The sequence below is a fragment of the Fringilla coelebs genome (genome assembly GCF_963513975.1).
Source record: "Fringilla coelebs genome assembly, chromosome: 22".
Lineage (NCBI taxonomy): Eukaryota > Metazoa > Chordata > Aves > Passeriformes > Fringillidae > Fringilla > Fringilla coelebs.
Genome location: NC_140048.1, coordinates 3,350,253 through 3,365,801, shown reverse-complemented (window position 1 = coordinate 3,365,801; position 15,549 = coordinate 3,350,253). Strand labels below are relative to the sequence as shown.

Below are 15,549 nucleotides of genomic sequence, written 5' to 3'. Positions count from 1 at the left end.
TCCAGGAGCTGCAGTTCAAGGTGTTTGGAGCAGGACGTCTCCACCTCCATTCCACACAAGCTGAGCTCCAGCAGAGGCAGGCAGTGAGGGCTGGTGTGCAGATGAAACCATAAATTGAGGTAGTTAGCCAGGATCTGCCCAAATTCAAACCCAGGGAGCCATCCCAGTTACAGCCTGGAAGGACATCCCAAGGGAGCATTGCAGGATTGGATGTTTCTTGTGTTCAGCCCTGGACTGCCTGGAGATTCACTGAAGTCTCCCAGCTCCCAGTTTGACTCTCCCTGTCTCACCTTTTTTTTTTTTTTTTTGGCCATGTTGACACTTGGGTGGCTGTTGACAACCTGGTTTTGCTTTCCCTGCTAGTGGTACTGGAGAGCAGAGCTGGTCCTGCAGTCCATGATCTCTGCAGATGTGTCCAGAAATGCAGCACAGGGAGAGAGCACAGACAGGCCAGGACAGCTGCCAGCACGGAGAAGCTTTTGCAGGGACAATGGTAGGATTTGGTCTTCATTTTAAGGCAGGTTTTTTAAAACACATTTTGTTTCAATCAGTTCAGATTTGCTGCCCCAGCAGACACATCCAAACCGAGTGTACAAATCTCCCCTGCGTACAGGACGTGCTGTGGGTGTTGGGAAGAGGCTGCTCAGAGCAGCTGTGGCTGCCCCTGGATCCCTGGCAGTGCCCAAGGCCAGGCTGGACGGGGCTGGGAGCAGCCTGGGACAGTGGAAGGTGTCCCTGCCACGGCAGGAGTTGGGAATGGAACGAGCTTTAAGGCCCCCCCCCCCCAAACCATTCCAGGACTCCATGATTCTGATCCAATCTCCTCCTCAGAAGCAAAAGCTCTGGAGACAATCTGGGATGTTCCTGGTGTGCAGCAGGGCTGAGAAGGAAGGCTGGCTCTGCACTGGGGCATCGCTTCCTCCCTGTGCATCCAGCTGGGATAAATCTGAGCTGCTGCCTTCACCCACCCTGGCTGGGGAGGCTGCTCAGGGTGGGCTCAGGGTGGGCTCAGGGTGGGCTTTCTCTCTGCTCCCAGCACAGAGGGGAGGTGAAGCTTTCCTTGGGCAAAGGCTTTTCTAAGGAAACCTCCTGCTGTAAACAGAGCCTCGCACGTGGTGCTGCCCTGGGACTGCTGCCAGCACGCTGTGACACTGAGGTGGCCCGGGAGGTTTGGCTGGAAGCATCCAAGGAGAGGGTCCTGGGGAAGCAGAGGGAGGGCAGAGCCTGTCCTGGCACAAGTGGCAGCAGCTGTTTCCCAGTGGCAGCCTGACACAGAGATCCTGGGGGGATGACTGTGTGTGTTTGGGCTGGGTCCCTGCCTTCCACCTCCTGTGCCTTGCTCACAGATGGTTTCCAGGCCTGGAATGCCCATTCAGGCACTGGGAAAAGCACAACAAATGTGTTGGAAAGGTGACTGGAAAAGCAGGACGTGGTATAGAGGCTGATTTCTGTCCCGGGGTGGGTGGCTGGGGGGGGTGTGGTGAGCACAGCTGGCTCTCACCCACACATCTGCAGCACAACTGCCCAGGGAGGCGTGTCAAGGAAAGCTTTAGTGGGCACTTGGGGAGGAATGGGCAGCAGCTGGCAGGGCCTGGCCATGGCAGCACAGGGTGGGTGCCAGGAGCACACCCTCACCTCTGGTCTGTGCTGGAGCCACTGCCCTCAGCCCTGGTCTCCCCCAGCAGAAATCACAAAGGCTGGGAAAACCCCACCTTTGGGCAGCTGGGTATTAAAAACCCCCAAGCAGTCCCTGCCCACCACCCTGGGGTGTTTGCCCTGAGTGTGGAGGTGGCAGCATGGAATTCCCAGCAGCACACAGAGACTCAGAAGGGTTTTCTGAGCTGGTTCCTCTCTGTTGCTGCCTCCCTCTTGCTAAAGGGCAGGTTGCTCTGGGGCCATCCAGGATTGCCCCTCAGGCAGGGAGCTGGGCTGCCCCAAGCCAGTCCAAATAACCCAGGAGCAGAGGGGCCAGGCTCTCCCTTGTCTCTGCTCCTCCATCCCTGGCTGCAGATTGCTGGAATATCTGCCAGTGAGTCCTCTGGCTGCTGCCTGGGGGCTGTTGTGTGCAGCTGTTTGTTGTTATTTTATCTGACTTTGCAAAATCTTGCTTTTTAATGCCCAGTCTGGAGAATGGAGCCTGGAACTTGAGCTGCCAGCCGGGTTTGGCCACTGACCTGCTGGCCCAGATGCCTCCAGCCAGGGCTCCAGTGCTGGCACAGATGGCAGGGATGGCAGGGATGGCAGAGCACGGGGCTGTCTCTTTAAGGCAGAAACGGGAACTCTCTGGCTGCCACTTCGTGGAGTTTAGCCCAGATCCCTTTTTCATTAGCGCTTCCATTTCATCTCCTCCTCCCCCCCCCCCCTCAGCCCCACCTCCTCGATCGGCATTTCTGCATCCTTTGTATGCATTGACAGCAGCAGGTGAAAGTCGGGCTGGCACCTGCACACACCCACTGCTACCCCTCCCTGTGGGCTGGACGCTCCTCTGCCGCGGGAGAGATCCCTTCCACACTCCGCATCTTCCTCCTCCCGGGCGGGCTTGGCTGGGAGCATCCCGGTCCTCCTCGCCTGAGGCTGCTCTGCTGCTCCTGACGGCTCCGGCTGCAGCAGCTGCAGCAGCGGAGGAGCTCTGGGATCCCGGGGACAGAGCTCTGCAGGGAGCCCAGCTCAGCTGGGGGGCGACAGCTGAGCCTCGGGGGGCCGGAGCATCCCCAGCATCTGGAGCATCCTGGAGTCGAGAGCATCCCCAGCGTCCAGGGTATCCTGGGCAGAGAGCAGCCCTGGCATCTGGAATATCCTGGGATGCAGAGCATCCCCAGCATCTGAAGTGCAGAGCATCCAGAGCATCTCGGTGTTGTATTATTCCTTGGTCCAGTGCATCCAGAGCATCAGGGTATCCAGAGCATCCTGCCATCCCTGGCATCTTGGGAACCCTGCCTTCCAGCTCGTCCCCAGCGTCCAGAAGCAGCATCCAGGGACATCCCAGAGCAGGGGGATTTACAGGAACTGCTGTGAGTAATGGGGAGGGAACCTTGGTCCCACTGATCGGCTCCTGGGAATGTCACCCTGCCCTGAGTGCCAGTGAAGAGAGACAGTGGGGGAAGAGAGGGAGAGGAGGAGGAGAGGAGAAGGGAGGACACAGTGGAGAGATGATCCTCCTTCCCCAGCCCCGGTGATGATCACGTAGCACGGCCACGCTGGAGAAGGTGCCCAGCCCAGAGCCAGCCCTGCCCCCGGCTCCTCATGGAGGGGGACCTGGGGGCCCCCAATGCCAGCGTGCTGGGGGAGCACTCCCTGCTCGTGGGCAGCAGCTGGGTGGCCGCCTTCCTCTGCTTCATCATCCTGCTGACCACGACGGGCAACTTCCTCCTCATCCTCCTCATCGTCACCCAGCGCTCCCTCCGCAACACCTCCAACTACTTCCTGGTGTCCCTCTTCATGTCGGACCTGATGGTGGGGCTGGTGGTGATGCCTCCGGCCATGCTCAACCAGCTCTACGGCCGCTGGGTGCTGCGGGGGGACTTCTGCTCCCTCTGGGCCTCCTTCGACGTCATGTGCTGCAGCGCCTCCATCCTCAACCTGTGCGTCATCAGCCTGGACCGCTACCTGCTCATCACGTCCCCGCTCAGGTACAAGCTGCGCATGACGTCCTGCCGGGCGCTGGGGCTCATCCTGGCTGCCTGGAGCCTGGCCGCGCTGGCCTCCTTCCTGCCCATCAAGATGGGGTGGCACGAGCTGGAGTTCGAGGCGCGGCCCCTGAACGTCACCGGCCGGGGGGACGAGGAGCAGTGCCGGCTGCTGGTCAGTCTGCCCTACGCCCTGGTGGCCTCCTGCCTCACCTTCTTCCTGCCCTCCGCCGCCATCTCCTTCACCTACTGCCGCATCCTGCTGGCGGCGCGCAAGCAGGCCGTGCAGGTGGCCTCCCTGGCCTCCAACGTGGCCGCCGCTGGCGAGGCCACGCCACAGGTAAGGCGCCCACAGGGACGTTGCTCTGGCAGACCCCACAGTTTGGGTCTGGGCTGTTTCTGCCTCCTGGATGGCCTCGGGGCCGGAGCCAGCTTTGACAACTGCAGGGAGGGAGATTTTGGGCAACATCCACCTCCCTGACATCCTCTGAGGTGCCCCATGCATTGTCCCAGCAATGGAGAGCTCTGAAGCTGCTCATGAGCACAGAAACAGCGTGAGCAGAAGCAGAGAAATAAATAAGATTCAGGCAAAAATGCTCAGCAGTGCAAAATAAATGCAGTTTCTCCCTCTCCTGGCTGGCGTCATCCCCGCGGGGTTTAATCTTATCTGACTTTCCACTCATAAATCTTGGCCGTGGTGGGTGTGAGACATACGGGGGAGAAGGATTTTAACTAATAGCAAATGCCAGATTCCTGAGAGCACCTTATTTTGAACAGAAGCTTCTATTTTTGTTACCTGCTCTATAACAGGAGCTGCCAAACCCCTCCTCGTGTGCTCGCCGGTGGAACCGGAGTGTGTGGGTTTTATAACAAAAACGTGGCTGCACTTGTTTGTATTTCTCCAGGAGAAGGTAATTGCCACTAAATCTAACAGCTTTAATTCCCTGTAATAGGCTTTATTGACCTCATATCCTACAGGGAAAAGGCAAACTTAATTGCCTTTAAATACCTTGATTGAGTTTATTCTCTCCAAAGAACAGAGCCAGGACTCTGGCCAGCTCTCCCACACGTGATAAGCTGCACCAGACGGTCAAAAGGAAAAGGAGAATTAAAGAATAAACAAACAATATCATAAAGTGTTTATTTTCTTGCAGGATGCCAGGTTTTTGGACTCCACAGAGTCAGGGGATGTTCACAGCTTTGCTGTGCCATGCAAGATCGGCATCCCTCCCCCTGTCATTCAGCTGAGGCCAAAAGGCTCCTTGAAGACCCAAACTGGCTGAGGGACAAGGTGTCAGCCAGGAACCCTCAGATTCATCTTTTAACCTTTTAAATCTTCATCTAATTTTAGAGATTTTTGTTCTCTTTTTGTGCCGGAAGCTGAATCGCAACAGGGCATCATTTAATTACTGGGGAGGGCTGAGATAATGACTTAATTTTAGATTGCAGGAGGGGATGGAGGGCATGGTGTTTGGAGGCTGAAATGTTTCATGTCCTCCTTTTAAAACCATAATTAGTTTGCTGCTGTAATCAGCAGCTGGAGCTGCCTGTTTAGGGCAGGCTTTATCCTCACATGGACTCAGCTGGGTTTTTCTCTAAAGAGCAGCCTAATGACAAACATGCTATTTTACAGTAAATAAAATCATACCCTCAGTGTTGAGGGTTTCTAATGCTTCCCCTTCCTAATTTGTGCTTCAGGGCCCAGCTCCTGCCCCTCGGAGAAGGGAATTACTGGCAGTGTTTTTGCAGGATCTGGAGCAGAAAATGCCACTTTTCTTGAGCAGAGGCCAGTGCTGGTGCCAGGGAGAGCTGCCCACCACTCCCTGTCTCTGGCTGCAGGTCCCACATGCTCCGAGCCAGCCCCTGGCCAGCAGCGAGAGCAGGAGGTTCACCAACAAGCACAGCAAGAAGGCTCTGAAGGCCAGCCTGACCCTGGGCATCCTCCTGGGCATGTTCTTCGTGGCCTGGCTGCCCTTCTTCGTCACCAATGTAGCTCAGGTAAGAGCCTGTGGGGGCTCGATGTTGGGTTTCCAGAAGTTTTCCCTTTGGAATCCAGCTGGGTTCAATTCGAGGCACCAGAAGGTCTTGCCAGACCTCTGGGACCAAGGATGCAATTTCTCCGGGGAGCAACAGCAAGGAAAAAACCCTTCAAAAGGGATGTGAAGGTTTCCTTTGAAAGGGGAACGCTGGTGTGCCTGGGAACCCCCTCGGGTTGGGGCTGAGGTGGGAGGCTGCTGATCCCTGCTGTGTCCCCCCAGGCAGTTTGTGACTGCGTCCCGGCCGGATTCTTCGATGTGCTCACCTGGCTGGGCTACTGCAACAGCACCATGAACCCCATCATCTACCCGCTCTTCATGAGGGACTTCAAGAGGGCCATGGGCAAATTCCTGCCCTGCTGCCGGCGCCCGGCGGAGCCGCGGCCCAGCGCCATCTCCCTGTCCATGAGGAACTCCAACAGCGGGCCCCGTGCCGCCGCCTCCCTCAAGAACGTGCTCACCCTGCAGGCTGAGAGCGACTCCATCGGCTCCGGGGCACCGGGCAGCGAGCCCAGGCTGCTCCCGGCGCCGCGGGGCCCCGGCGCCCGCTCCGTCAGCCTGTGGGACGCGGAGCCCCCGGAGGCGGAGCTGCGGCTCGGCACCCCCGTGGCCTGAGCGGGCCCGCACAGCTCTGAGCGCTGGGGGGGATCCATCCCCGGGCCGGACAGACCCTCGGCAGCTGATTTGCCACACGCCATCTCCCCGGCTCCCCGCTCCGGCACACGGCGCAGCTCCTGGAGGGCACGGTGGCCCCGGGCGCTGTCACAAGGAGGATCAAACCGTGCACAGCCAGGTGTGGCTGCTGAATTAACCGGCTTTGCCTCTCTCTCTTTCATCCCTCCTGTGCTCACCACCACCATCCCCTAACCCTTCCCGCGGCCTTTCCATCTCTGGTGAGTCTGAACCTTGGATTGCAGACTCTGTGTCTCCCTAACCTCAAGCCAAGGCTTGGCTTTGCACACGCAGAGCTCAGCAGATCTCCTCCAAGTGCACTGAGGGGAGTGCTGGAAAAACGTCCCGTGGCTCATGGGCAAGAGGTCTGGAGCTGCTTCAGCAGGAACACTGAGGTTTGGGATTGCTTCAGCCCACGGAACATCACATCTCCCTGGAGCTGGAGCTGGAGCTGGATCTCCTCCCTGGAATCGTGTCTGTCTCAGGTTCCTGTCACACAGGGCACACCAGCTCAGCACCACTGCTGTGCCTTGTCACGCAGAGCTGCACTGTGGGGGCTGCATTTGGTGCAGAATGTCCAACACTGATTTTTGGATGTTCAGTGGGGGTGTGGGGTGCGACTCACGGTGGCTCCGTGCGTGTCTCGCAGTAGTAATGGGATCAGCTCCTCCCACAGGCTCCATCCCGCAGCTTCCCACTCCTGGCACAGGACCAGCTCGCTTCCCTCCGACAATCCATCACATCCTCGATGATGCAGTTAGAAAATGCACTTTCCCCCCCCCCCTTCAGATAAGAATCTAAAGGAAAATTGTATTTTAAATGACAATGCCAGCTCCCTTCCCAGAGCCATAAGCAGAGGGAACACTGAGTACATGTGACAAGCGGGCACTTCAAAAAACCAATAAAAGAAATTATTTTAGTAAATTCTTTCTCAAGTGCCTTTGGGCTGGCAGTTCGCTGCTGTGCCCTCTCTGGACCCTTCACTCCAAGCCTTCTGCCTAATTCCAAGACTGTTCTCCTGGAACTCCCTGATACCCAAATGGACAAAGAGCATCCCTGGATACAGGATGCTGGAAGAAGCAGCCAGGGCTTTTTCAGTTTTCTTTCCATGTTGCCCACGGATGCTCCAGAACTGAACTGGAGTTTGTATGACCAACCCAGCATTTCTTTGCCATAAATCCTTTGGGAGCTAGGGATGAGTGTCCAGGACACACTGAGGGCCGAGCACAGGCTCAGACCTCAAACTGTTCAATGCATTTTGCCACAGATGGAACTTGGGGCTGGTGTTGAGCACCTGGGTCAAGATGTGCATCTTCCCACAATGGCTTTATATAAATACAAGCTTGGACCACAACCCAAGTTAAAAAGGAGCAGAAAAAGGTACTGTGGAGTCTGGAAGTTTGTTAGGTACCAAATCAGCCTCAGGAGATGGATGGAGAGAGAGGGAGAGTCACCTCTTCAAGCCAAATGTTCAAAAGCAATAATTCCTTCCTGTCTCATGCAGGCAGTTCTGTGTAATTAGGTGTTTGCTTGTGGCCAAACCCTCAGATGAGCAGAGGAATCCCATCCCAACCCTGCAGCACCAACAGCAGCTGGCTGAACAGCCCCATCCCTGGGGGATCCCACAGCCAGTCCCTCCCATCTCCACAGCCAGGCACCCCTCCAGGTCAGAGCAGGTCTGAGCCCCCTGGGATGCTGGATTTAGGGAGAGGAATTGCCAGGCACTGCATCCAAGCCACGGTGCTTTGCTGGGTCACAGCATCACCCCCAAAGCCAGCTGTGTCTGACTCCACGAGGAATGACCTGCAGGTAAGGTTTGCAGGAAGCTGGGAATGGGAGGGGGGATTAACATGGCTGTTGGGTCAGTGGGGAGGAGGAGGAGGGGGAGAACCCTGTGTGAAGCACAATTGGAAGGTGCAATCCCAGGATTTTCCCTCCCATGAGTCAACAGGATGCCCCAGATGGAGGTGGGAGAGTTTGAACCCTCCCTTGTGGCAAAGCATAAAACCCCAGAGGGGGGTTACCCTCCTGCCATACTCCTGCCTGATGCACTTGCCTGGGCTCAGCAGCAAAACTAGCCAGAAAAGGGGCTGTTAGGGAAGATGTGGATCACTACCACAAGGCTCTGGAGCTGTGCTGGCAGGGAATGTAGGGCCGGGTTCTTCCCTCTGCTCCGAGACTGGGGATGAAGGGACTGGAGCCAATTCACTTTTATGGAAGGAGGCAGAAATCAAACAGATCCATGTTTATCCTGTGCCAAGTATTGGCTTTGTTCTAAGCCAATTAAAAATATGTCTGGATGGAGCTTTTAAGGCTGGAGATGTCTGTGGGACACAAAAGGAAAGTCTCAGTAGGTTGCTGGCTTGGAGAACCTGGGATTTTCATAAACCATCCAAAACCCCTTGGGTTTTCCTGCTGCTTTCCCCCAGGGTCCCAAACATGTGTCTAACAGGAACAGGGCCTCCAACACCCACCAACCTCAGCCTGGAGACAGGGAAACTCTCTTGGAGATGGGAAAGTGCCTGACCCTGGCAGCAAACCTGCAGCAGGCAGGGATGGAAGCCTGGCAGCCTGAGCCTTTCCCCTCCTGGTCAGCACAGCTGGAGAACAGATCTGGATCTGTCCAGAGTGGGGCAGGCAGAGCCTGGAACACACCTGAGATCCTCAAACCAAACTCATCTCCAGTGGAGAAATGGTTTTAATTTCCTATAACGAACCCTTCTCTGTGAAATGTTTAAAATCCCCTCAGAGCCACCTGCTTCCCCCAGTCACTGCAGGGACACGGTGCAGAGGGGCGCAGCTGCTTCCTGCAAGGATTTGGATGGGATCTGTCCTGGATTCCTGAGGAGCAGTGCAGACTCCGGCAGGAATCAGCCCTCTCTCGCCTCGGGGAGGTGCCGTGGGCGGCTCCAAGCGCTCTGATCCAGCGCCACGCCAGTGCCGCACTTTTCTCCGGAGGGGCTGGAAACTGCAGCTCCGCCAGCTCCATCCTCTGGGAATCCCAGTGCCTCGGATGTGCTGACAGCGGTTTTTGTGCTGGCTGAGCAGCTCTGCCCTAATTTGCTCCCTTCCCCACTGCCTGCTCCTTGCTGTCTGTGCTGTGTGAGCAGTCTGGGCAGGCAGGCGAGGGCTCTCCCAGGACAGAGCTGGAGGAATTCTGTCGGTGGGCACAGCCAGCTGGGAGAGCCTCACTCCCAGCCTCATCCTCCTCTTTCCTGGTGTTTTCCTCTCCCAGAGCCTCGCTGCCAGCTGCCCGCTGGGATTTCTTGGCTTGAGGGGAAAAAAGACTGCCACTGCCCCTCTCTTCCAGCTGGCATCCCTTGGTTTTAATGCCCACGGCTTTTAGGATTGTGTCCATCTGCTTCATGTAGTCCAGGTGGCCGTTTACCTGCAGGGAACAAGAATCCTGTGAGGGGAGAACCCACAGGAATCCAGCTCAGCCAAGTCCCTCATCCCAACAGCCACCACCACCGAGAGACTTGGGTTTGGCTCTGACAGATGGAAAGAATGAGGTTGGGAAAAATCACAAAATCATGGAATTGTTAAGGTTGGAAAAGATGTTTATGGTCATCAAGTCCATCATGCCAAGGCCACCACTAACCCATGTCCTGAATTGCCACATTCACGTGTGTTTTGAACGTTTCCAGGAGTGGTGGAATCACCACTGGGTAAGTGTCCATCGACCAGCCTGAAGTGGCTGCAGTGTTTGGGGCAAATTCTGGTGCTGGATGACTTTTCCTCTGAGAGGTTTAAAAGCCTTGGCCTGGCTGAGTTCCACCCCCCAAATCCTGGGTGCCAGGAGGGTAAAGGAGGAGCTCTGCCATGGGGAGAGACACCAGACAGGAGAGTTCTCTTAGTTCAGTTGCCTGCTCTTGCAAAAGGTGTCCTCCAGGTGCCTCAGCTCCCTTGGAAAAGCCGTGAGTATTTTATTTAAATTAAGGCAGAGTCATTAAACCTCACACAACTCCCAAGCTGAGATTCTCAGCTGGAAACTGCACTGATCCATCCTGCCCTGTATAAAACTCCTGGGAGCCCAGGAGTTATGGGTTCATATACCAATTAAAGGTCAACAGTATGTGTAAAACCCAGACAGTTTTATTGTAAAATGAATTCCACTACATGATAACCCCTTCTGAGATGGATGTTGTAAAGTTTCCTTCCAACCAGGGCACGGGAGGAGAGGAAATCTCCTCTGCACGTGCTTGTTCTTGATGCTAAATGCCACGTGGTTGGAGAGGCTGAAACTCCTTCCCCATTCCAGGTGTCCTTTGATGTACAAACAGCATCCCCAGATACTTCAGCCTTTCTGGTAAATCCAACTTTTACCAGTTTAAACCTTCCTGACCCAGCCAGAGAGCTGTCTTGGCCTTTTATTTTCCCAAACCTTGCTGGTAATTAGGGAATTTCCATGGCAGAGAATACCCATAACCCTGGTCCCAGGATTCCTGCTTCTCAGACACAGGGATGACACCCCCAGGAAGGGATGATGATGGGAAGAGCTTTTCCCAGAGCTCTGTAAAGACCCTGGCCCTGGGCCCTCTGCTCATCTCCTGCTTGCTCCTGCCTGGTGCCAGAGCAATCCTTCAGCTGCCCCATCCCTGGCAGTGGCCAAGGCCAGGCTGGACAGGGCTTGGGGCAACCTGGTCTATGGAAGGTGTCCCTGCCCGTGGCACAGGGTGGCACTGGATGAGATTTAAGGTCCCTCCCAACGCAAACCAGTGTGGGATTCAGGGCTGTGCCAGCACCAGGGTTCCCAGCACACCTCTCCCAAAGCTAAAGACAACTTTTTCCCCACAGATCCAACCCCCTGAGCTGTTTGTGTGAAGCAGCTTTGGAGGGGCACATTTGGCTGCACTGAGGGCTTGGAGCAAACTGAAGGATTTAATCAGCACATCAGGAATACAAATATGTGACTTGAATCTGTCCAGATGGCTCAATGGGCTCTGGATGTTTTGAACAGATTAGTGAATTAAAATAATTTACCATGGAAGGGCTGGGAGCTGAGGACATTGTCCCCTGGAAAAGTACAACTCTTTTACTTCTCACTCAGGGGGGCTGTAGGAAAGAATGAGCACAGCCTTGGACAAAGTGGGCAGAGACAGGAAGGAACTGGAGTTACTGGGAGCAGGGGCTGAAGGCTCTTGATTTGCTGCGTTCAGAACCTCTCCAGTCACACCATCTGCCTGCCCTGCCTTGGGAATGATCAGCCTGCTGTTCCTGAGTCATTAGTCAGAGAGAACAAATTTCCTCTGCCACCCTAAGGACTGATTTTCATTACTCCTCAGTATCCAGCAGCTTCCACTAAAACAACAGGGAATTCCTCTTCCCTGAGCACCACGATCCCTGAGAGATGCTGGGTATGAGCCATTCTGAGGAGCTCATGCAGCTGAAAGAAAAGCTGAGACCTCATGAGAGTCTGTCCCTCCTGCAGCTCTGTTCAGTCTCTCCCAAGGAAACTCACTCCTGTCTCTAGGATAGCAGAAGAGAGGATTCCACAAAGCTGGACCAGAGCAACCCCTGAGAAGTGGAAGAGGAGGGAGGACTCTTTGCTGCACTGAGCAAAAGAACAGCAAACAAACTGCCTTGCCTCTTGAAAGCCATCCTTATGGGAAACCCCAGCAATTCCAGCTCACTAAAGCCTGTTTTCATCTTCAGTCTGAAAGCCTGAATTCCTCTGCTGGGCAGGTGGTGCTGGAAATGGGAGGAGAACACCTACAACATTGTCAATAAAAACTTAAAAGGCAAATAAAGAACCATATTTATATTTGTCAGAACAAAGTGCAGAGGAAATTTAGGACAAAAGGAAGTGTGCTTGGCACCAGAGCAAATACATTTTTGCTTGTTTTAAGGAAAGCAGTGGGGTGGATTTATTGGGATTGTTTAAGTGACTTGCCCCAGACATATTTGGTTGACTGATCCCAGTCAACCATTTGACTTTATGGTTGCTTTGACTCACTGGGAGCCACGAGCCAGCTGCCTCGGGCTCTGCTGCTGCAGGACTCCAGTGCCACACTGGGGATCTCCAGAAGACAGAGCTGATGGCTTTGCCCAAGGGGATCCATCAACCAGTCAACTCAGCACATTTGGAAAGGTTTTCAAGTGCAAATCCGCACAAAAGTATCAAAAAAGTCCCTGAGAACAATCAGTTGTGAGGGTTAAACTGCCAGGGCAGTGTTGCTGTTGGATACAGAGGATTAAGAATCCCGGCTTCTTCCCGGTTTGACCGCCAGGAACTCGGAGTGGCTGCTGCCAAGGGAAGGGCAGGGGAAGGGCAAGGAGAAAGGAGACATTCCCCATGATCCTGGCACTCCACTGACTCAGCCACAGGCACAACTCAGTCACAACACTGATATCACAACAATGATATCACAACACTGATATCACAACAATTATATCACAACACTGATGTCACAACAATGACATCACAGGGACAAGCTCAGTACAGCCAGATAACACTTCATTGCTCCAGGGTCTTGACTCCAGAGTCAAGAACCTTCAGATCCCATCCAGTGTCCTTCAATAAAAGCTCCTCCACCCATCCCAAGCAGCCAACACAGGAGTGCACATGGCTCCAAATGCTCTGCAGGGCTATGGAACTGCCAGAGCTCAGCTGAGTGTCTCTCAGCCCTCTGCTCCCTGTGGACAGGGCAGCTCAGCTGGGCCTTCCTCCTCCTCCCCCTCACCAAACCCCCGTGGATTCACAGGGAATCACTGTGGAGGCAAGCAGTGTGCTGAGGAATGCACAGGTCACTCATACACCTCAGAATTTCACTGCTTTGATGTGTTTTAAGCCCATCAAGTCCACAGAGCAACCTTATTCCACAGCAAAAGATCCCCTTAAGTTCAAACACCTCTGCAGAGCTTGTTTATTTCAGCAGGAGCAGCAACAACCTTGGAGGGGATCCTTCAGGATTCCCTTTTGGCTAATACTGTCTGTTTTCATAGCAAATGATATTTTATGGGGGCTGAAGGGTTCCTGGAGTGAGCTGAAGGTTCTGGAGCTCAGTGGATAATCACAGCTCACCTCCCAGGAGCCCTCACCTGCCCTGGGTGTCACACACAGAGTGAAACCAAAGGGCAGAGCCAGCTCAGCCCCCTGGGTATTGCTATTTTTCACTCTCTCTTTCCCAAAGCTACAGGGATGTCATGTCCAGGACAAGCACTGGAGTCCAGCCCTGCTCTGAACCCAGCTGCCAGGTCTGGGAGCTGTAGGTGCAGAAGGGAAGAAGCTCAGATGTCCCTGCTGCTTTCCAAATACTCCTCAGTTCTGGATGCTGCCTCAGAGCCCACACAGCCCAAATGGTGGCACAGGCTGATGGATTGCAGGGCTCACAAGCTCTGCCAGGCCATCCCTCAGAATCCAGGCAGCTGTGCCAAGCTGGCAGGCTTCTCTGCTCACAGGTATTCCTACATGTCACTGAAAGCCTCAGTTCTGACTCTGGCTACATCCTGCATGTCAGAGGCCATCCACAGAATCCCAGAGGGGTTTGGGCTGCAAGGTACCCTGAAGATCCTCCAGTGCCACCCCTGCCATGGCAGGGACACCTTCCCCTGTCCCAGGTGCTCCCAGTGTCCAGCCTGGCCTTGGGCACTGCCAGGGATCCAGGGGCAGCCACAGCTGCTCTGGGCACCCTGTGCCAGGGCCTGCCCACCCTGACAGGGAAGAATCCCTTCCCAATATCCCATCCAGCCCTGCCCTGTGGCAATGGAAGCCATTCCCTGTGTCCTGTCCCTCTCTCTCTTGTCCCCAGTCCCTCTCCAGCTCTCCTGGAGCCCCTTTAGGCTCTGGAAAGGACTCTGAGCTCTCCCTGAGCCTTTTCTTCTCCAGGCTGAACGATCCCAATTCTCAGCCTGGCAGAAAATGTCCTGGGTTTCCCCACAGTTTTTTGACAGCTCATGGCAAAGCCCTGATGCTGCCTGGGCAGAGGAGCTGGAAAATCCAGAGACAGCAGGAAAAAGAAAACATTCAACATACTTTCATACAGGCTGGGCTGAATGTAGTTAGAATAGGAATAAAATTCTTTTGTTTGGATCCTCAGGAAACAATGTCAAAGTGAGGACAGTGAATACATCCAATAATTCAGAAGCTACAATTTAAATGGATTTATAAAAAAATTGATTCAATTCACCAATTGAATTTGGCACCTGCAGCAATAGTGCATCCTGGGCACCAGCAGTCCTTGAGAAACCAATAAAAAATATATTTGAGGAAAAATTGATAGAGCTGAATTTATTTTGGAAATCCTGACAATGCCATTTGCATTATTTCTCTTTAATGTTTCTATTTCTGCTCCGCCAAATTGAGAGAATAAAGACTTATTCTGCTGAGGCTCAGAGGCTTTGCTTTCACATCATCCCTCTGTACAATCACAGTCCTTGTGGACAGAATAAGACACTTAATTCTTATTTTTCTTCTCATTTCAAAACTCACTTGACTGGTAAAAGTTCTCCTTTCATTGCAGTGATATTTTTTGAGCCAGACTGTAATTTTTCCCTGCAATCATTTTTCAGCCACAACAGATTGATCCAGTCATTATCACTTCTGGGGTGATAATTGAGGGATGTTCCCCTCAGACACCCCCAGGCAATTCTACACCAAGGCAAGAGTTTTTTCCATCAAACTTTGATATGCCTTGTGATCAATGTTGAAAATTCTGAATAATCACTGGCTTTTGCTGGATTCATCCATTGCTGAAAATCTCTGCCAGCTTTATGCTCAATTTACCTTCAGCAATTCCAAGAGGAAGATGGAGAAGAGTAAAATACAGAATATAACAAGAAAACCCAGGAAGCAAATGGAGGAATCAAGTTCTGAAGGCCTAAGGAACAAATGGAGAGCAGCTGTTTATTAGTGGCACCAGGCAGCACAATATTGGGAATGAATATTCTGAATTAGTAAGAGTCCTTGAAAGAGTTTCAAGGGAAATGTGCCTTCACAAATGTCCCTCTGTTGCCAGTAATGCACTCCAAGCCATGCCCCTGAAGGAAACAGCTCTTCCATTGATTTTTCAGCTGTTTGTGGAGCTGCTGTTGACTGTTTTTTGTTGATGCTCTCCCCAATGACTGTCACTCGTTTATAAGGTAGCTACAATTAAATACTCATTTTTTGGTGCTAATCCAAGTGGAAATTATTTAAATTCAATGGTTTAAGGAGTGTTTTTAAGACCTGTGCATATAATTATCACTGGGAAATATTTGGACATAATGTCTTGGGC

General features: G+C 53.6%; 2 protein-coding genes across 2 annotated transcripts in view; one reads left to right on the top strand and one right to left on the bottom strand.

Annotated features, from left to right (window-relative positions):
• Positions 1-3,243: 3,243 nt before the first annotated feature.
• On the top strand, positions 3,244-6,277 carry HTR6 (5-hydroxytryptamine receptor 6; the record flags this gene model as incomplete). Its single annotated transcript, XM_084220299.1, has 3 exons — positions 3,244-3,966; positions 5,466-5,624; positions 5,885-6,277. 3 exons carry the CDS (start codon positions 3,244-3,246, stop codon positions 6,275-6,277), a joined length of 1,275 nt encoding a protein of 424 aa, XP_084076425.1.
• A 2,695-nt stretch (positions 6,278-8,972) lies between these two features.
• The window catches only part of TMCO4 (transmembrane and coiled-coil domains 4), a 38,015-nt gene continuing 31,438 nt past the window's right edge, over positions 8,973-15,549 (bottom strand). The window contains exon 14 of the mRNA XM_084220182.1: positions 8,973-9,722. Coding sequence (XP_084076308.1) covers positions 9,390-9,722 — 333 coding nt within the window. The 3' untranslated portion in view covers positions 8,973-9,389. The remainder of the gene's footprint in view (positions 9,723-15,549) is intronic.